Genomic DNA, 22,772 nt, shown 5'->3' with positions numbered 1-22,772 from the left:
ACACCAGTAAAGTGTCAAAAAAGCCTCCCTCTTACGTAACGCCACCTGGTGGGGCTTCCCAAATTAGGGTGTCCCCCGCCTACTTGCAAAGTTTAATACGGTCCCGGGGTCCGTATTTCGGGATAGCGCCAGACTCGAGCGAAGTGCTACTACTTTTTTTTCCCGACTCGTCCGACCAGTCGTGGATGGTGTGCAATTTGGCACCTTGGATTATTACTGAAAAAAGGAATTAATCCCTTGGATTAAGTGGATTAAGAAGATTTTCGCAACAGAATATGGGGTGAGTGATTTGTGGAAGTCCCTTTTGTTGTAAGGAATAATAATATTGGTACTGCTACAGCTTAAACTGGAGATTAAATCGCTCACATTTGAATTACTGGAACAGAATGCAAAGAAAGAATGCTTTTATGTTTTTAAAACTTGTAATTGTAATACAGTTTTAATGAGGTTCTTTGAGGTCTTTCTAAGGCACTACTATAGTAAGAAAACGTTTAAATTAGATAAAATTTTCAATTTAGTTAAAATTTTTCTTCTACACAGCAAAATATATATTTGTAAAATCGAAATGCATTTATAAAATTGAAATTCAAAACTTTTAGCTAAATAAGAACTAAAAAAGCTGTAGTAATATTACTAAACATTCAAAAAAATTTTTGAAGGTTGAAAAATTTGATTGAAAAACATCAATCTCTTTTCCGTCAGTTTATTACTACTAAGGATAACAGCTGTTTAAAATAGAACGAATAAAACGCGTAGGGACCGCTATGAAATGGGTGGAAAAGTATAATATTAAAAATCATCCTAAGAAATGGAGAAATAATGATGGTAAGTATATATACTGGTGATAAGTACTCCAAAAGAGCTTCAATTGTTAGTCCTTCTTATAAAGCGGATTTTTCCTATTTTAAACCATAGCATATGAAACATAGACCAAACTGGAAGTTCAATTTTTTATGACATTGTCTGTATTGTATAGGCAAAAACTGCGAAAAAAAATCGAAATATATTTCTTTTTCTCTGTAAAAAAAGTATGTAAGAAATGTAAAGAAAAATAAAACAAAAAATGTCTCTTACACCGTCGTTTTATGTTCTTCATATAATCTTAAAAACCGAATCAACTTCGAAACATGGCATTTTTAACACCAAACCTATCGGTGCTAAAATCCAATGAAATGCACAGTATAGGTTTTAGTTTACTGCAAATATCTTATGATGAAATATTTCTAAGGAAAATTCATGGTTTTGTTCAATTCACTCCTCATTCTTCGTTCCTATATACCTCCTCCAATTCTTGGAAGACCTTAAAAAGTCCTTGAATTTTTATTCTTTTTCTTAAAAGACTATTTACATCGTCTTTTGGTGTAGATTTTTAAATAGATGCCATGGTTTTGGGATTTTTTATTTTGGATAAGAAGGCTTGGAGACCAATTTTTTCCTTGAAAAGAATCATGAGGGAATTTAATTCGATCATACTGTTTTCAATATTTCAATTTTTAATTGCAAACTATCAAGTACTATCTTATTTTGAAGCAATCAGATTTTTTTTATTTTTTTATTTTCTATATATTAAAGATCTGGCCATATTAAATATATTTAGATTCAGTCTACATCCATGGTGATCAAGAAACAAAATTGATTATTTCAGTCATCAAAATGTCAAATTTCGTTAGATAAATTCATGAAAAAGTGTTAATTAACGTTTTTTTGTTTTCTTATAAACTGTAGGCTAAACTTCATCATCAAACGATAGTTTCTTTTTCAAATTCTTTAATGATCTTTTATCCTTTAAAAAAATTTTAAACACTAAGTTGCTTGTCCGAGTACTGTTAAAGCCTTGAACAGAAATAAATTTATTAGAAATAAGATTTAATAATTATGAAAGTTAATACTTCATTTTCTTATCACTTTTTTTGGTATTTTTCAGTATTTGATTTTAATCAAATTTTTTCTATACATGACGTTGTTGGCATAAACTAAATTTTAGTATGATGAAAGCAAGTTAAAATATCATGTTCAGATGATAGTTAAATATTGGGATTTCAACTCATCTGCACATATTTTTCAATTATGAGTTTTATATTCGAATGATGAAAAAAATTCGAACTGAAGTACTAATTTAAGAGATCGAATAAATTCTGTGTTTTTTTTTTATAATGAAAAGTAATGTATTTAAAAAGCAAGAAAATATGTAAACTTTTACAATTTTTGCATAAAATTTGGATCTAAGACAAAGCAATATAAATCTTGAAAAAACTATCGGAAATTTAGTTATATTAAATATTTTCATTTTTATTTTATAATTTATCTGGTTTAAAATTAAAGTTAAATAAGTTGTGTAATACCTCTCATAAAAATAATAAAATCTTTTTTTCTTTTGTTATTATATTTTAGTGTAATTATGTGTAATAAAAGAAACGATTATCAATCATTTTTCTAATATTATTAATATAAACATTTTCTTGATATGCGAAGAACTAACTACACATGTAAGTTTTTGAGCCTTACATATTTGCGCTTTCAACTTACTTCCGTGTTGCTATTTTCATGTTCTGCTTTAAAGGGTTTTTCACCTACGTAAAATTCTTCAGCCGCTATAAATTACTACTTGCTTTCGCACTTGTAGTTTTATTCTAGGATTTAAATTTGCTTGATATAAATATTTTAACATCTCAAAATTTTTCAGCGTTTTTTATTTTTTTACTCGATATTTTTTTTTACTTACATGCCCTGTACAATTGTGCTCTATTAGAAGAAACATTTCCTGCTTTTAAAAATAGTTTATTAAAAACTGAAACTCTTCAATATGCAATAATAATTTCAATTTTTGTTGTTAATTTTATATTGTTTTAATTGCATTTTTATTCCTTCCCTTCCTCAGATGAATAAATATAAAATTAAACGTACTATTTAAAATCTGCGATTTCTTTTCTATAAATTTTTCATGTACTGAAATAGTTTTGGATGCGATATGTAATTTAATAAAACCGTATCTGGTTAGAAAAAATGCGATTCTAATATTCAAATGAATATATTGTATCTAAAACTCTCTTATGGGTTGAACTCGGAAATATTAAAATATTTTTATCCATCTAGCGTGATGTACTATAATTAATTTTTCTTTCTTTTAAATAATAATATTATATTTTATCTTATATCTCTGTAATAATTCATAAATTATGTTTTTTAATGTTTAAATTTATTTAAAAATGATGCTAAATTTATTTTATGTTATAATAAGATAAAAATTTCGAATTAAAATGACACTGCAGTAAAGATCTGAAAATGGTCCATCGAGGGGACGCTCTACATTTTCATGTATTTTACTATTAAAAACTGTAAGCAAATATGTGTACTTTATTGTATAAAATCAAACCATCTACAATCCATTGCATCAACAGACTATTAACAGCAGTAATTAATTATCGAAAATGTAGTTTTCATAATTAATGTATTTCGGAGATTTTATATTTCCTCATATAAAATCTCCGAAAATAGTTATATCTTTAAAAAAAACCTTTATATCCACCTAGATTGATTATAGATAATCACAATGATTCTAGATATGAAAGAAATAATTATTTGTGCATAATTATTATGGTGCTGATTAAAATAATTGTATTACTTTAGAATGTCGATGAATAATGATGTTATTCTAACCTTTCTGTCGATGATGTCATTCTAATTTTTCATTGCTAGTTAGATATTTTTATATTGAAGAAAGAATCCTAAATTTAATTTTATTATTTTGAAAAGAATTCTATCTTTCTCTCAATTCTCTTCCCCTCACAAATATTTTTTATCGTACAACAATAATTTTTCAAATGTGTATATTTTTTTATAAAGTTTGTAAATTATTTAATTTTATTTCTAAAAATGATAGTGAATTCATGTTTATTATTACTGCGTATTTTTTTTTTAAATTTAAGGTATACTTGTTATTTTGATTTCAATTTGTGGAGTAAAATTTCTCTTCCATATAGCAAACAAATGTGAATGTAATGATCATATTATGAATGAATGTTCATTTTGCTGTATATATATATTTATTTTTAATATAATTCTACTACATTCTTGAGAATTTTACTTCTATTTTGGTTTATCTATTAATTCTTTAATTCTATTTAATTTATTCAGTATCATTTTTTTATTTGAATTTGCATTTGCGTTCATTAGCATTCTTTAAGCATTATAGCCTTCATTAAATTTATTTTGTAAATTTTGTATTTATCATGGTTAGCTAATATTATTTACATGATTTATGACAATCTATTTTTAATTTTTTTTATTAAATAGCTAATAAATGCATATACGTCAGCCTTTTGTAAAAACTCCTTATGAGTAAAGGTGTAAAGCACGCAATATGATGTTATTTCGTTTATTAAATACTGTTTCTGCGTTTTCACAGTTCATGTTCTTCGAATCGGAAGTATAGTATAAACTTGAACCCCACCTTTTTTTGTCTCAATTGATTTGCTGTTTTGCATTTCAACACTCAAGATTATTTTAAAAAATCCTAGTTTAGAGGGGTTTCTTTCCCTGATAAACTTTGTGCAAAATGTTAGCATAATTTAATAAAAAAAAAATGCAAAGTGTCAGATGATAAGTTCATGGAAGATGTGAAAATTATTCCACAATTAGATGACAACATTACATTTGTCATATGATTGTGAAGTCACATTAATTTAGGGGTCAGGATGATACCCTATAAATATCAGTCATTTTTATGCATTTATACAAAAAAAAAAAAAAAAAATCTAGTTTTATTCCTTCTTAATAATTTTGATTTAATATAAATATTTATGCAAAGTTTTTCTTTCTATTTTATTTTTTTTACATTGCCAAATTCATCCTTGTGTTTTGGTGAGCTTGGGTATATCAGTTCTTGAAGTACTAGTAAGAGAAAAACATTATATTTGTGCGAGCTGTGGTTTAAACAGCGCTTTATTATCAATAAAATAATTAAAAGATAAGATCTCTTTTCCACTGATGATCTAAAATTTTTAAAACATTTTTTTTTTTTTTTTTTTTTTTTTTTTGCAGAAGGTGTGTCCCAAAACCCAAAATGATAAATATAACTTTTTCCGATTAATTTTTGTTTAATTAAAATTCATGTCTTTTTTTTTGCAAGACATATTAAAACAATTATATTATATTAGTATGCCAAAAAAATTGCATTCTAAATTTTATTATTAATTAGTTTCTCCTAAATTGAAGAAATAATTCTAGATTCGTTTTTTTAAAAGAAAGAATAAGGTGAAATTTAAAAAAAGATAAAAAAATGATAGAAGACTAAAGTTTATTATTGCCGCATTTTTTTATTAAATGTATGCTTGTTATTTTGGATCCAATTTGCGATGTAGAATTTAACTAATGTATTATAACGAACGAATATGAATCTAATGATAATGTTATAAATGCATAAATATGTTTTTTGAAAGTTCTTGACATTATTTTATAGCAAACTAATTCACAAGTATGAAATAATAATGGATAAAAATAATTGATATTAACGACTTAAATATTTTAAACTGACTTACGTATGAGATTTACACCGTTTAATTAGATATCCATTTTGTCTTTACTTCAAAGCGAATATAAGTACTGCATTTTAAAGTTTTTTGGAATGAAGTTTATTTTGGTATTTTCTGGTTAAAAAAAAAAATGGATTGCGTAGAAAATATTTTCTTCATCATGACTTTTTTCCACCCGTGCATTAAGGATTTATTTTAATTGCTTAATTTTAATTGAATTTTTTTGAAATATTGAAATACTTTAAAGTATTTTCTGCTATTTCGATGCAATATTAGAAAAATACAATTAAATTAAGTTTTTAGTATTCCATAAATTTCGAATTTATATTATAGTAGGACTTTGATTATACAGATCTCCACCAATTGAAATCTCCGGAATTATTAAGTCCAACTTTTTGATTTAAGCCAATTTTAGATGAGTTTTTTAATTGAAAAAGTAATTTGCTGAAAAAAAATTAAAATACAATTTTATTCTTGAAAACTCCAATAATAATGTAAGCAAATTTCATGTATTTTTAATTGACAAATGGTATTTTAAATGTGTAGAGAAATTTCGTGCTGTTGATATGAAGAAAAAAAAATACTCTTTTGAATATATTCTTTTCCGGAATCACTGAGAAAATCAGTGACATTTCTCTTATTAATAATAAGGTTTTTCACCTTTCTAATCTGCGGTAAGTAGTTTAACGGCATTATTATCTGCTAATTACATTTTCTTCTCTTTGGGTAAATACCCCTCACCTTCTCCCGTTCCAAAAAAAAGTATAATTATGTTTCAAAGGCGAGAGAAAGTTTCTCCTATGCTTTCTAGAAAATGTATTTGTGTATTAACCGCATGTCATTGGCGAAGAGTGGTTAACGAGAGAATCTATTGGCATATCATCTTTGGCGATTGATTACTAAGATGTAGCTAAAACAAAAGTAGCAGAATACAGAATGTTTATTTTGAATAGATTTTTTCTACTGATTAAAGCCAAAATTTGACATAGAGCTATGGTCACAACTATGGTCACAAAATCACACACTAAATTTCATATATTTGTGATGTCACGGCTTCTTATATGCTATGAAAAATAGACGGTCAAAAGTCAACGCCTTGTCGGATTTGTTTCGAAATTTATACGGATCTGCACGTTAGATTTTAAATCTGTGTATCAATTTTTCCTCTCTAGCTATCTTTTTTTTGGATTTATTCTGTTAACTTATATTCGGATAATGAGACAGATATGGATTTTGTTCAAAATTTGATAGAGTTCTACAAATTTGATTTAAAGACCATATATCGATTTTTTTCCATCCAGTTCAACGCTCAATCTGTCTATATGTCTGTGTTCACAGATAGACCTAATTCCAAAAATACCTTTTTTTGGACTCGGGGAGCTTTGAAAGTAGAAGATTCATCAAAATCTAGAATTCGAATTTTTTTTTAATGATTATAATGTTTCCTCTTCCTTCAGAAAGTAAATTTGTTACAGATGAAAATATATTAAAATATAGTTGCAGATGAAAATATATTAAAATTACTCACCATTATTTGCTTGTTATATTAAACAAAATATTTTCCTATTATTTCACCCGAATAATCCTCAAATTTCAATATATATATACCGCTTCATTTGGAGACCAAATTGTTTGTTTATAAACCAAACGGAAATTGTTAATGTGAACAGAAATTAAACCCGGAAGATTAAGGAATCTAAAAGTTTATAAATAATTACATAATAAAAAAAAAGGAAAAAAATGTTTGTTAAAGAGAAACATATTATTACCTGTATGAGTAATTACATATCTATTTTGGTTATGGTATTTTATATTTCTGACAGTACACACACAGACACTCACACATATGTGTGCGTATGCTAAAAAAAACCCTTTTATTCTTATTCTTTCTGTCTGTTTGCATTTAACTTCTTCAAAATTCTCCAGTTAATAGAGATTTAAATTACATAAAGAAATGAATATATCTTTAATTATATGATATCTATAATTTGATAATTTTAAATGTAGTTCTGTTTGTCTCAAATACAAACAGAATCTAATTTTAATAATTTTTTTAACAAGTTAGTCGTTATTATCCTACAAACAATTAATTTATTGAATTAATTAATTAATTAATTTAACTATCACGGTAATTAAATCTTTTTCAATAAACTACCTCGTAATAAAATAGGTATATATAAATGACATAACATTTATGTTACAGTGGCTTTTTAATGCAATCATTATAATTAATCAAATTTAAGCTTTGAAAAAACGTTTTGGTTTTGTATTCTTATTTATTAAAATACAATCTTTTTTGAAAAAAAAAACACAATTGAAATAATTTAATTTAAATTTTAAAAAATTTACCTTATAAAAATCTTTAGTTTTTAGATTTATGGAATGCATTAAAATAGCTGATTAAATCATTTGGAAATACGAGAGCGATGGAAACAATATAACTATTCTACTTTGGAAAAGAGTTGTAAAAGATTTCAATTTATATTTGGTACATATTTTATGTAAATTGAAATAATTCGAAAGAAAAAGAAGCCTCCTTTTTCTCCGAAGAGCCTTCATGGCTGTCTCTTCAATGGGCTCTTTCTTAACCTGCTGTTCAAATATTTTTGTAGATTCCTTCAATCTAGTGCCGTAAATAATGCTGCGTTTCTTAAACATAAAAATAAATGTTTTTTGTCACCCATCTGTCTGGATAAATATTAAAAGACGATTTTTTAATGGCTGTATTTTAAAAAAAGACTTAACTAAAATATAATGGAAAAAACAGGAAATACATTGTTTTTATTTTTACTTATGAAATCGTGAATATCTTTAAAACGAAAATAATATAATTAATTTAAAACATTACGAACTGGTTGCTTGTGTTTTTTGCTCAGATGGATCTTGGTAACTAACGCTCTTTTAATATTAGATTTAAAATCCAGTGTTTGATTGAAATGATTAATAACTCAAAATAGAAAAGAAAGATTAAATTTAAAATATTAATTGAAAATCGGGAGATTGAAATATTTAGAAATCATTTTTATGTTCTTTTGTATATGTGTTTATGTTGTTCAAAAGGAGGCAAAGATGAAAGCGTAGATAAATTTGTGACACTTGATTAATAGAATTCATTCCAAAAAAATTAAGACTTTTTTAAAGGTTGGAAGTGATTCAAATTAGAAACACTTTTCATGTATTAGAAAACATGTAAGAAAATAACACTCTTTAAAGGGTTTATTTAGCGAAATCAAAAAAGACTTCTGCTAACTAAAGTAATTTTAAGACTATAAAATAAAACATGTATATGTTTATTTTTTATTACATTTGCGAAGTAAAATTTATATAATTTGCAACCAAGTTCAAATGAAAATGAACCCAGGCTATATTAGACCTTGCAGAATGTGCTGTCTGCCGAAAATTAACCCAGCCTATATTAGACCTTATAGCATGGGCTGTCTACCGAAAAATTCTCCATTGGATGGTTGTTATAAGAAAAAAAAATTAAGCGTAAACTTTTTTAGCACTGGGAAAAAAATGCATGAATGAACGGCGGAAGAGACACGAAATTCTGCTGCTCCGAAATAAAAGACAAAAAAAAAAAAAAAAAAGCTATTAACGAAAGCTGCTCTATATCTTTCCCGTTCCTTGAATACAATGTGTTTCGAATGTTCTACTACAAAAGTGATGATAGAGCAAAATTCGTAGCAGCATGGTTGATCGACCCTTTAAACACTCCCTTCTGTTCTTTTTTTAGCTCTCGCTTCTCACCACGTGCCACCCCACTGACCGGGAGTTGTCTAAATCTAACCCTTTTAAGAATACTACCCCCTCCCCCCCCCCGGTGCGTGGATAGAGTGCCCATGGCGTAAAACAAAGCGTCGCCTGGATTCCCTCCAAAAGTGCGACAATTAGGGCATTCCCTTTGTTCTGTTCTTCCTGCTATCTGAATCGGCTGGGACAGTTTTCTGTTGACAAGGTGAAAAAGTATCGTCTCTCCTGATATGCTTCACGAGTGCTTAAGCTCTAGTATATGTTGGAAGTGCTTTGATTTCTGAAAATAAGAGTGCTCGAAATCAAGATGAAACATTAGTAGCGTCAATAATCTTGAACTTCAAACTAGTTTCTTCGCTCTAATTCTGGAGAGAAAAAGATTTGCAGTGAAAATGAAAAAGCGGGTGGTGGTCTCTCCAAAGTTTTCTTGCATACTCTCCACTAAATATATTAACCTCTATATCGCTCTCTCAAGATATTATCTTTACCCCTCTTATAAAATTGAGGACCTTGAATGTGACGAGTTCTCAAAATGTATCTTCAAAATTCCAAGCAAGAGAATTTTGTGCTTCTATTGTATAACAATGAAAACCAAATATGCATTTTGGATGTCTTTTTGTTAGCCGATAGAAACCCAAATTTGGCAAAAATCTACAATTTTAATAATAAAATCATATACAAAATGACATTTACCTATGTTGTGGTGTTTATGAGTTACAGGCATTTATTAACATCTATTCGAAAACGCAGATCAACAGACGATGAATTGATATTGAATGAATTGAATTGTGTATCAAATTTTAAATATCTAGCTCTCTTCGTTTTGAAATTATCGCGTTCACTTGTTTTCAGACAGACAGACAAATAAAATTTCTGTGAATGGATTTCGTTCAAAATTTTATAGAAATCTACATGAGAATACATACCGAATTTCATTATTCCTGTTAAAAGCATTTTTGAGTTATCGTGTTCACAGACAGACAGACAGACATAATGGCAGAAATGTGCCGAAATAATTACAGAATAAGAGGGGTTTGAAATGCAGAGATTGACAGAACATTGATTCAAAAATTTTTGAAGATTACAATATTTACTTAATAGACGAAAAAGCCAAAAATTTTTGCCAATAATCGGTCCTTACTTAAACGCATGGAACTTTTTCATGGGAAAATTTACCGAATAATGTTTAAGGTTTTGAATAACTTGTTAAGAGAATATAGTAGATCGTATTAGTCACTTCATGTCATCAGTTCTTAAATTTGTTGAAGATGCATTTTTCGAATGTGAAGATTTTCCTTTTACTTTGGCAATTGAAGAAACTGCACAAACTTTTGAATATTATTGGTAGTTAGGTGTATTTCCAGCATTTGAATGGACGCGAAATTTTTTTTAATGTATTCACTTCTGCCATTCATAAGTGGCTGCAAACTTACATAATTAAAATTAATTGATTATTTTTAAAGTTATTAAAAATTTCCATTAATAGTTATTTTTCTCATCGATTTTTAACCTGTATTTCTTCGCTTTTGATAGGATATGAAATCATGTGAATGATTTTGAAACAAAATAAAAAGGATAGGAAAGAAAACAACCACATGTCAAAAATCGTCAGACAATGAATGAAGGTGATTAAAATAAATAAAATTAAAACCCAACGAAAATTTGCATAAATTGAGGAAGACATTTAACAGTTACTTATGCGAATGTAACTTCAATTCACGAAAAAATTTCTCTAAATTAGTGAATAAATAAAAAAAATTAAAACAAAAGCAAATAGTTGAAATGATTATAAAAAATATGAATAACTATTTCTGATGATAACTTTGTTTACAATATTATTGATTTTGACATATTTCATTTTTGATATTGGAACTGAACAATAAAAATAACATATATAATAAATTTTATCAAACTTGGCTTAATTATTTACTATGTATTCATCATGCCTTCAACTACTTTTTAAATCTGTTCTGAAAACATTTTTTTTCAATTTTATTATATCGATATGCAAGCGGCCTGTTTCATTTTTTGTATTGTTATATTTTATAATGGGATTAAAAATAATAAAAACAAGATAAACGTGTTATTTAAATATTAGACTGTCATTTTCAAGTTAAAAGTCATGTTTTTTTTCTCATTTTAATAAGAAATAATATGATTACTGTAGGTTCCATACTATATAATTTTTCAATGAAATCTATTCATGCTGCATAAAAATGTTTAATATTTGTAGAAAAGTATTATTTGAAACGTAATATTATGAATATATTTTATAGATTTTTCTGAAATTCTTGTAGTATTTCTAATTTTTAAATGTTGTAGTTACTGCAAACAGCTGGGATAATTTCTAAAAAGTGATTTTGTTCATTTCTCACACTAATGTTTTGAGGTAATAAACGGAATGGGTTCTATTTATTAAAAGTTTAGCTTTATCTATTTTACTACCACCAAGCAAATATTTATTGATTAAATAATAGTTCATAAATCATTTATTAGAACCATTTTGGTTCAGAAATATTCCTAAATCTTCAGCGAATGCAACTGCTTTCTGCCTTATTGATAGTTAAGAATATATTACATTATTTCTTTATATTCATGTGACTAAATAATATATTCTGCATATTCCAATAGTAAATATAAAAATTCTGGAAAATAAATATATTAAGAGAATGGAAATAAATATATCCATTTATTTAATCTATATAAAAATATATATTATCTGATTTTAGATATAATTTATGGCTTCTTTTGAAAACTTTTATCTTGACACACGAGTCTAAATGTTTGTTGAAGAAAAATGCTGAAAACTTTCTTGACTGAACAAAATTTATTTAGAGACGTGGGAGTTGGGAAAAGAGATAGATTGCCTTAAGTGAAAAGAAGTTTTGACTTTAAGAGATTTTTAAAAAATGTACTTTTCCTAATATTGGAAATTATTCTTTAAATTTAGCTGTAGATTTAAACAGATTAAATTATATTTAAAGTATTTTATATTTTCATTTAATAATGTATTTACTTTATTGTACATATAAAATAAAAAACACAAGGGAAATTAACAAGTATTTCATTAGGAAAAAAAATCGGAATTTGAAATAAAATGCATTTTGAAATAGAAAACTATCTGAGTCTAAAGATTTTCATTTCACATAATATCTTACAAAATATGTGAAGTAGTTATAATATCGTTTCTTAAAAAAATAATAGATCTTTATGAAATCATGTGTAATGAATTAAACTGATTTTTAGTATTATTCGAATCATTAAATAAAAAATTCCTTTTTATGACAAATTTATTTTTTCTTTTTCCTTTTTTGATACAATAATAGAAATGACTTTTAAAGTTATTTCTTTTATGATTAAAATCAAGAAACAGTCAGAATACAGTTAAGATTATTATTAAGGAAATATGTTATGTTATATTGGAAATATGTTATGTTTTATTATAGATGTAATATTAAATATATTACATGCATTTTAAAGGTTAAATATATTACATGTATTTTAAAAATTAACTAAAGTAAATTTGTTTGATTTTTTTAACCCTATTATGCTCAGAGATAATGAGAATAGTAACATTATGACGGAAAAAAGTTAGGAGAAATTTTCTTCTCGATTTTTTCTAATCGTTTGTATGTTCATTTGTATTTGAAAAATAGATCATGTTACAGAATTAAAATTCTAAATTAATTTTAAAATACTTGTTTCAGCATGAAACATTCATCAAATAAAATTTTGAAAATGAATGATGTTTCTTCAATTGTATATTTTTTATTTCCTAAGAAGATGACTTCTGTTTCCTGGTTTTATTATCATTAGATTTCTCCATTACTATCTTTATGATTGGAATTAAAGAAATATAATGTAAAATATCCAATGGGAACTTTGAATGAAGTGTTAAAAACATTTAATTATGTTCTAAGAAAAGTTGCACACTAATGCAATCCTTTTTAATAGTTTCGCTGATACAATTCATCGTATACTGTTTTTTATTTCACTCGTTAATAGGTTGTGCTAAATAACAGTGATCTGAAATGAACAAACCGAGCGGGGTAAAACAAAACACTGTAATCCCATTTCCGCCATTTGGCGTCTGCAAGGAGCAAGGCAAGCAACGGGAATTTGATGATGAGGAGGGTCGCGTTCAGTCTCGGCAGAAATTATTTATAGTAGAACAGGATCTGCAAGATAAAACGGGTTGCACAAACAACTATGAAACACAGTGATCTAAATGAAGAAACTGAGTTTGCAGCCTACTAAATGAGGGAGCTAGGTTGTTGTTATTTGCGTTTTTACAAAGAGTAAATTCCGCGGAGGTTTTTTTTTTTTTTTTTGAATAAATAAATTTTTTTATAGTTTTACAATCTAAATTTGGCAGAAATAAAATCGATGATAAAAAAAAGTGGACATGATGTATTATATTGATATCAAAGGAGTAATAAATATCTGGCTAAGTTCGGAAGGAATTTTTTTGGGAAATGCTATAAAAGACTTATATTTTTGAATTTTAGTAAAAAAAGTGGATTGTAAAAACTACTATGAAACAAAAATATATACGCTATAAATAAAAAGTGTTTTGAATATTGGACACATTGGTTATCAAGCAAGAGCTCTCTGGTTTCAAATTTTATCAAAAGATTTGTTCAAGTACTTGGAGATGTTATCTAACTCCTAAACTAAGATATAAGTTATTTTTTCCCGTTATGATGTTTTTAAACACTACAAACAATAAGTTTAAAAAGAACATATTGTTTATTCCGCAGTTCAGAAAAGGCAAAACTTACTGAGAAATAATTGAACCAAATTTGAACAAAAAATACACAACAAATTATTTTGTGAAACTTTTCATAAAAAAATTTTACAAAAATTTAAATTTTCAGAAAATAGCATTTAAAAATGTAAATTAAGCAAAACTGAAAATGAATGTTATTTCCCAAAGATGGAACTTAGCGATAAAAATTTCAACGATTTTATAAAGAAAACTAAGCATATTAAATAACCACATTGAATTTCCACCCGCCTTGCCTGAAGAGTTATGGATCAAAATGATTGACCTTCATTTCTACGGCACTGATACAGGAGCTATGGTTGAATCCTAATATCCATCAGTGGCCGCTGTACAATGCCTCCAAAAGGTATGTTCCGTCATCGGCAGGAAATAACATAATGCATAGTACTCTACACCGTTACTATACCTATTATTCGGCAAAAGGAGAACCAGCCACCATATCAGAAACTTCTAACCTTCATATCAGAGAGGCTCTCGCTGGGGGAAGAAAACTGAATAAAAAATATTCGAAACTTCCCTTAAAATCGATTTTTCCAACGTAATCACCTACCTTAAGATCCAATCCAATTTGTTTTTTGCTCCTCAATAATATTTTAAAGACACTTTTTTATTACTTCTCATTTATAAATTCAAACTTTTATGCAAGCTTTTAAATTATCTCAAATGCTTTGCAATTTTAAATTTTTGTGAATGTTTTTTGAATAATGCAGAATAGCAATTCTTTTTTTCTATTTTTGTGCAAAAAAGTTTGAATTTTTTTTAAAAAAAATATTCGATTTTAGAAAAGCAATTCGGAATATAAATTTTTTGAGCAGACAATATTTAATTTTATCGAATCTTTACATGTTTTTTATTAAAAGATTTTGATATCAAATTGACAGATATTGTATGCTCAAAGTTATGTAACCGAAGGACAATTTGTTAGAAATGTCGAGTAATCTGAAATCCGTTTTTGTGATCTGATAAGAAAATAATATTTTCTTTTCTATTCTGGCAATAAAAGCGGAAGTGACGTGATATTTCAAACTTGGGCATGTTATGCGGGTTGTCTCAAAAAGTCGTTTGGTTACAAATTATAAGGGAAAGTCAGGCAAATGGAAACTTTTGATATTGGATGCTAAATTTTCATGCCATTAAATCGCCATTTAACGAACTAAACTACCCATTTCAATTTTTCATATTCTGAAAGAAGAAGAAAACCTGATTTTTTCGCAACCGATATCGAATAGTTCTGAACTTTTTCCACATCTGATATGAGCATGAAACTGCATGTTCATGCCTGATTAATAAGAATAAATAATCAATATTGCTTTTTACTGGTTGCGGAAAATTTAATTTCTTCTTCCGCTTACAAAATTTTGGAAATTGAGATTGATGATTTTGGATGCTAAATGGCAAAGTTTTTGTGATACATTAAATGTACTATATCCTTTTTGTTATTTAATTCATTTTATTCATTGTCTCTAAAGCTGCTTTTTTTCTGCATTTCTGACTCCATGTTCTTGCAAAAATGGCTTGTTTTCGTGTTTCTAACTGCCTTTAAAAGTTTTAAACGTCCCTTTATGACTTCCTTTTCCAATTATTTAAAAAGTCATAATCATATGTAATAATGTCCGGACTCTATATCCTTCGGTACCTTATGCCGCTAATCAGAAGAAGTCAGTCTGACAGTATATATATGTAATAAGGTGTTTTTAATTCTTCCAGTATCAGCGGATATATGAATATTGTCATTTTATTTGATTCACATTTGCAAGATCGATCACAAGAAATTAATTTTGAAATATCGAAGTAAAATGGTTTATCCAACTAGTATTAACTTTGAAGCAATGCCCATTGACAATCAGCTTTCTAAAGCTTTGAAGCTTTTTTCTCTTTAACTGCACTACGTATTATTAAAAACAAAACATTACCAATCTTTTCGTAGTTTTTAAAATATGTATTTTACTTCCCTAGACTATTTTCAAAGAAAGATGCAAAATTTTCGGACCTGTTCGGAAAAAAAAAATATAATGAAATGCATTCAATAGGTATGCATTGTATTTCTAATAATTTATGTTACTATATAATAAGCACAATAGAAGATCATAACAAACCTCCCCCCATAAACAGGATGTGTTACATTACATGTATCCTAACTTTGAGGCAATACAGCTCTAAAGAAATATTTTTATACTTGTATAATGCGTAAATGCAGTACATTTAAAATTCTTTGAACTAATAATAATTATTGACTAAGAAGCCGAAATCTGAAAAAGACCGCCTCTATACTACTGATATTTATTGAAGGTTTGGGATCGTTCAAGAAACGAACAACAAATGAGTACAACAACAACAGTGTTAGTAATTCACTGAAAATGGTAATAACTTCTAGATCATCTTGTGAAAACGTATGAAGTATATAAAATCGATGCTATACAATTTTATTTAGTGTGAACAAATTTTTATATTTCTTACTGTTTTGTGTCATATCTGGATCTATGTATTTGTTTGTTTGATAGTTCCAACATTGATTATTATTGTTTATGGCCTGCTTCATTTAAATAACTTGTATTATAAGATTTTCCGCCTTCGGCAATTAGCTATTATCCGGGTAATTAAATTTTTATTAAATCTTTTACGCATATTTGAAGCTCATACTTACTTGAACAAAGCCTTATTAATCATCTGATTGTGGCTGATATTAATGTTGTGTTACCATAATACCTGCGTTTGTTAATTCTGTACATGAACTCTTTTTATTACTCAAGTTTAAGGTTTAGCCATATAATAAAGTATCTGTACAATCTATTTCAAATCGCTTTGTTCTTTGTGGTATTGTCATTTCCATGTCAGATTCCACTGGTAAACTATGCAAATGATTTGCAATATTTCACTACAGCAATGAAATATATAATTAAAACTAAGCAATAAATATTTAGAAAAAAAATATTTTAATATGAATATTTTTTGTCATAATTGAAGTTCAAGTGAAATTTGTTTGACAAGTAAATTGGTATCATTAAATAGCAAATGTAATTTTTTGGCTTGCACTTTTACTTTATTATTAATATTTTATTTAATTTAAACTAATATCAGCTGTAAAATCTTTTACTATACGGACTTCAGTATGCAGTTTGTACAATTTTTGAAATGTGTATGTGTGTGTGTGTTTTAAATAAAGGATTCACAACTTTATGAGGTACATGTATAATAATAATTTATTTTCCCCATGACCGAATTTGGTCAAGTATGCAATATGGATTCACTTTAAATGACAATTTCATTGATTTGATTGATTCTTGCTGAAAAATTTGTTTTTAGATAGTAATGTAGCTGAATTCGAATTAATTTAACGCAAATAAAATTTCTTAATATCTATATTATAAAAATAGAAATTCCGTTTTTTTCCATAGAAAAAGTATGTGACAAGTAGGCATTAAAAAATTCAAATGTATTACTTGAATATTGATATCAATTTTTTTTTCCTTTTTCGTTATAAGATATTGACATGTCTATATTTTTAATAAAACTTAAATTGCTACATTTTTTTCACAACTTTTATCCAATATACTTACAATATCTTTCTTCTTATGTTATTTTTTTCATTTTTGAAACTGATTTGGTTTGAATCACTAGTGTTTTATTTTAAAAGTTCAAAAATAAACTGTTTGAAACTTATCTTGTGATTCTGAAATACAATAAAAGAATCATGATCTTAAAGTTAATTGTCACCATATAAGCATTCATAAAAACCAAATAAAAATATTCTTTCTTTTCTACATTTATTTTTGGGTTTCTTATCATATATTTGCTTAACCAATAAAGATCATTATTACACTTTTAAGTTCGTTGCATAGTAAGGATCTGTTCTTGTTTTTAAGTTACTCACTAATATCATCTCTAAAATCTAATTTAAAAAATTGATTCAATACACAGTGGCAGATATCCAGCCAAATGTAGACTAAGCGTTAGAATGTCCTGCTGACACGAATGAGGGCTGCATGCAAATCGATTAAAGAAATTTATAAGCCTAGTTTCCAAAGAATTAGGAAAAAATGCAAATTATAAGAATTATAAAATATCATGACAACGATATGTAGTTACATTTGAATATTAACTCTTTAAAGGGCCATTTTTTTCTAGTCATATTATGTTAAAATATTTTGAGGTTTGAAATTAGAATAAGAAAAGGGATTTATTTAGCTTATTAGATAAATTTAATTTGATTAATTCATTAATTTGGTTAATTAATAATTAAGTAACAAATCAAGACACATCATTTTGTGTGAGATAAAGAACTGAAGCATCTAAGTTTCTGTCTTTCTAAAAAAATTTGTCAGTACTTATGCCAACCTACATAATTTCATACAAAGATTGATAAATTTGGTGGGAAGCATACTTCCCACGGCCCTAGAAAGGGTTAAAATTGCTATTAAATTAGTAGTTACATTTAAATCGTTAAATTGCTATTAAGGGGAGAAATTAATTATTTATTTAGAATAATTAGAATATTAATTATTTATTTTACTAGTTCTATTGTGTTCCATTTACTAGAGCCTATACAATATGTGTATGAAGTTTATTATTTCTTTATAATCTATAATAATAATTATAAGTCTTTATTACTAAGCAGAGAAATTATTGAGCATTAAATAATAATTGTGAATACTTTTTCAAAAAATTGAATATATTAATTTTTTTCGATGATGTATATATTTAAAAATAAATAAATAAAAACATATATTTAATGTATAATTTAAATCAAAAATCAGTTGAAATCTAAAACCAGATTAACTAGTTAAAATATGAGCCTCATAATATACACTGCTTGGAGCCTCAAAATATCTAACGCATTAACATGTGCATGGCTTTCTTTATTCTAAGTTCCGTTTCTATCTGCTAAACATTAGTCACAATAGAAGATACTCCAGTATTGCGATTGTTTTCTGTAGGGGAGTAGGATAGCTTGTTTTAAATATAGATATTTTCTTCTTTTCAGAATTTATATTTTTAATATCATAGATTTATTTATTCAATAAAAATCTTAATTAAGTTTCTTATGTTTCTTTATATTATTTTATATGGCTTCTCTATAAAGTACTCTATCCCCAATTTAATTTTAAAATATGACTGAGCACGTGTATTTTGTTATTTGCTTTCTCTATTCTAGTCTTCTAAATATATTCCAATATCTACCAAACATCTGTCCCAATATCTGCCAAACATTTGTTCCAATACCTGCTAAACACGAGTCACAATAGTGTGAGTGATTGAAAATGAATCATTCAAGTATTGCAAAATGTTTTTCTGTAGGAAGTGGGGTAGCATCTTTTAGATAGAGATCTCGAGGAATTCCCTTTCAGCTGATGAGTGTGCGTTTCAAAATAGTCGGTCCCTTCTCTCACGCTGACGTCGTTTTTAGAACTTCAAACTCAGCAGTTAAAGTAATTTAGTACCTTCTTGGTAATGACGGAGATAAGACTTCAGAGGCAGGTAGCGCAGGGCGACAATGAGGAACGTTCAAGGGCAGGTTTGTATTTCACAAATCACTTTGTTCGTGGGAGGTTGCGGGCGATGATTTCGAACAGAAGGCTTTGTCATTTCGGAAAAGAAATAAATAAGATCATCAGCAGAAACAGAAACATGGAACCCACGGGAATGGTTTTGTGTATCGTAGATGACGAATCTGCACAAGCTGCTCTTTTTTCCTAATTGTCGGGGTGTGGGTGTTTAAGAGTTAAAATTAACCCTAGTTGTTAAGCTTTTCAATGAGGTAGTCAAAAATAGGTTCGCCACATGTCTCGATCCGACGAGAAATGTTTGGGTGGAAGAGATTCTTCCGTCTCACTCTTTTTTTCTCTCCCCCACCCCCTCTTTTCTAGATCAGGAAAGTTGAAGATATTAGTTTTGAAGTGGGGAACACTAAATATTATTGTTGTTAAAAAAAGATCAGATCTTTCCTGAAATATGTAACAGAGCTGTAAATATCTACGACATTATTTTTCTGCCACTAAGAATAATTGCTTGAAATTATATCTTAAGTCATAAATTAAAAGTCGCGCTGTGTAAACCTATTTCTTTAAAACTCTTGAATTAGTATAAATACATATGACATTAAAAATTCCAAAGCTCTTTAAATGCGTCCATTGATTCTATTATTATTTTTTGTTTTGAAATCTATAAATTAAATAGCAAAAGAAATCTTAATGGGATTAGCCACTGAAATTAAATAATTTTAACCCTATATGGGCCTATGTAACTTTCAGGTCACGCACTAATGCATCAATATTTTACCAGAGTTTTTTTTTTTCACAAGATAGCGAATCTGCATCAGTATATAACCTCTTAAAGACAATCACTAACATTATTAATCATGGTTAGTAGCACTATCAACCTGTAATATCAAGGTAAAAGTTTTAAAGATAGAAATCAACGGAACTGTCTTGTGCAATTGACGTTAGTTGTGCTTCGGTCAGAGTTTACCTATTAAACAAAAAAAGCGCGCATAATAGCTTTGAAATTGTATATTAATAATTACATTCCTGTAATTGTTTTATTTGATATTTGAATAAGACAAAACTTTATAACTTTCAGATTACAAAGAGCTATTATTTAAATTTCATTGTATTTAGAATAATGCTTCTCTACACTTGCTTATGCTTCATTTTCTCCTCAGATTTATTTATAATCGTAAAGAAGGGTTAGCTGTTATATAAGAGAAATCGTTTATCGCATAAAAAATACCAAGCGACAACATGCTTTATTCGAAGTTAAAACTGATATTGTCTTTTGTTTATAGAAAGAGCACAAAAAACATTAGGAAAATACTGTGTCTTGTTTCCCATAGATAAGCAATTAGACGAACTAAAAAGCAGAAGATAAATACAATATTTGCAATTAATATATAAATAAATAATAACATCTTAAATGATGACTTAGGTAGCACATAGACTACTAGAGAAGACACTGTAAAAAGTCATGATGTAAAAAAAATTCTAAAATAAAATGCTCCAAATGCAAACTTCAATGTTTAATTACAAGTACGAAATAGTTTTATGAAGTTTTAATTTTAAGATTTGCAATCATTGTAAGCCAATTGTTACTTTAAAATTTCAAAATGAATTCATTATCTTAAAATTGTTAAGACTGATAAATTTTCTGTTTATATGGGTTTATGATTGTTGATTTCCCATTACATAAATGCTTATATGTTTGTGGAAAAAATTCGGTTCATAGAGATTTAACTTCTTAAATTTAAAATCACGTAGTAAAAGAAATATTGCAAGGATATTAAGCAATAACCAATGAACTTATATAAATATAAAATATATAACCATCTGAATGATTACAGAAAAATAATTTACTTTATCGTGATAATATCTTGCCTGTTTTTCTAGATTGTGTATCTTTAATTAAGTTAAATAATAACAATTAAACATTTAAAAAAAGAAAGATCAGCAAAAAACTGGTACTTTTTAGTCATAAATCTTTCACAGAGAGAGTAACGAATACTTGGATGAGAAACTGCCGAAAGAGTAAGCAGAATTTTGCTTGGTGGGCTTAGTAATGGTGTGAACTCGACTTACCACCACTCCATTGACAGAATGTACTTTCTGCTAGAGGATACTAGTAACCTCAACCGTTCAATATACCGTTCTGTTGCGATGACAGTTATCCAGATCAATTCTGCTGCTTAGAAAGAGCAAGGGAGATTCTAACTTTCAAGAACTAAATACTTACTTTCCTCTTCTTTCTTTAAGCATTTTTTTTTCATACAATTTTTATTGAAACAAAAATTACAGAATGAAAAATTATATAATTTGGATTTATTTAGTTTCACACACGAAAATTTTCTGGAGAGCCTTTAAAATACTTATTCCAAAATGGTAAATGAATGAAGGTGATATTATTGCGAGAGGATGCGGCGAATGCATAGTTGTAAAACTCCCGACGACCATCACCTACTAACAGTCTTGCTGACACTGGTGATTCGCTTCAATGATAATTGACAGGGCCATTCTGAATTATTATCCCATCTGGGATGTAAGGAAAATTTTTGAGTACTATACAATAGCAAAAAAATAAAGACAATGTTTGAAGTCGGAATGCAAACATGTGGCTTCCTACCAGAGTCATGTGTTCGTTGCTTTAGAAGGAATTTTTTAAAAAAACTTTTTAAACTCTGATGCGACATACCAATGGTACTACAAAATTAGGCATCCTGTTGTAAAAAAAATAATTCAATAAAAAATAAGCATATTAAAATTAATAGTTTTTTCAATAAATTTGTGTAATCTTTATTTCAAATCTTTTTTTTTCTTTGAAAAAATATTTTTTTGTCTTCGCTCAAAGATTTTTTTTGTTTTCGCTCAAAGATTTTTTATCCAATGCCCTTTTGTGGAAAGGAGCGGCATCATTCTGTCTGGGTGGTTCTTGTCCAAACATTTAAATAGTGATGTGGTAATGCGTGTGTTATTAAATTGCGGATATCAAATATACAACCATGTGTAAAAATAGTTTCATCTCTGAAAAGAATAGATGTCTGAAAATCTGGCAGTGTTCCACTTTTTTCAATTAACTGTCAAATGAACTCCATGAGACGAAGATAAACCTCTGCCATCATTGCTTTCATTCACTGATAATAATATGAGAACAACTGCTGATTGTGCAAAACACATTACATCGTGAAGATTGTAGATTGAAATCAATTTTATAATAGC

At 27.5% G+C, this 22,772-nt stretch overlaps 1 protein-coding gene across 2 annotated transcripts in view; it reads left to right on the top strand.

Moving 5' to 3' along the window:
- LOC129974839 (twitchin-like) overlaps window positions 1-22,772 on the top strand; it is a 243,952-nt gene that overhangs the window by 37,227 nt on the left and 183,953 nt on the right. The window contains exon 1 of one of the 2 annotated variants that reach the window (XM_056087605.1): window positions 112-280. The exons of the other annotated variant lie outside the window; for it this stretch is intronic. Within the exon in view, the coding sequence (XP_055943580.1) occupies window positions 276-280 (5 nt within the window). The 5' untranslated portion in view covers window positions 112-275. Of the gene's footprint in view, window positions 1-111; window positions 281-22,772 lie in introns of those variants that run through there. 2 annotated transcript variants of the gene reach the window in all.

This window comes from Argiope bruennichi, chromosome 7, assembly GCF_947563725.1.
Source record: "Argiope bruennichi chromosome 7, qqArgBrue1.1, whole genome shotgun sequence".
In the NCBI taxonomy this organism is placed as follows: Eukaryota; Metazoa; Arthropoda; class Arachnida; order Araneae; family Araneidae; genus Argiope; species Argiope bruennichi.
The sequence above is the reverse complement of the archived record's forward strand: the minus strand, read 5'-3'. Positions and strand labels throughout refer to the sequence as shown.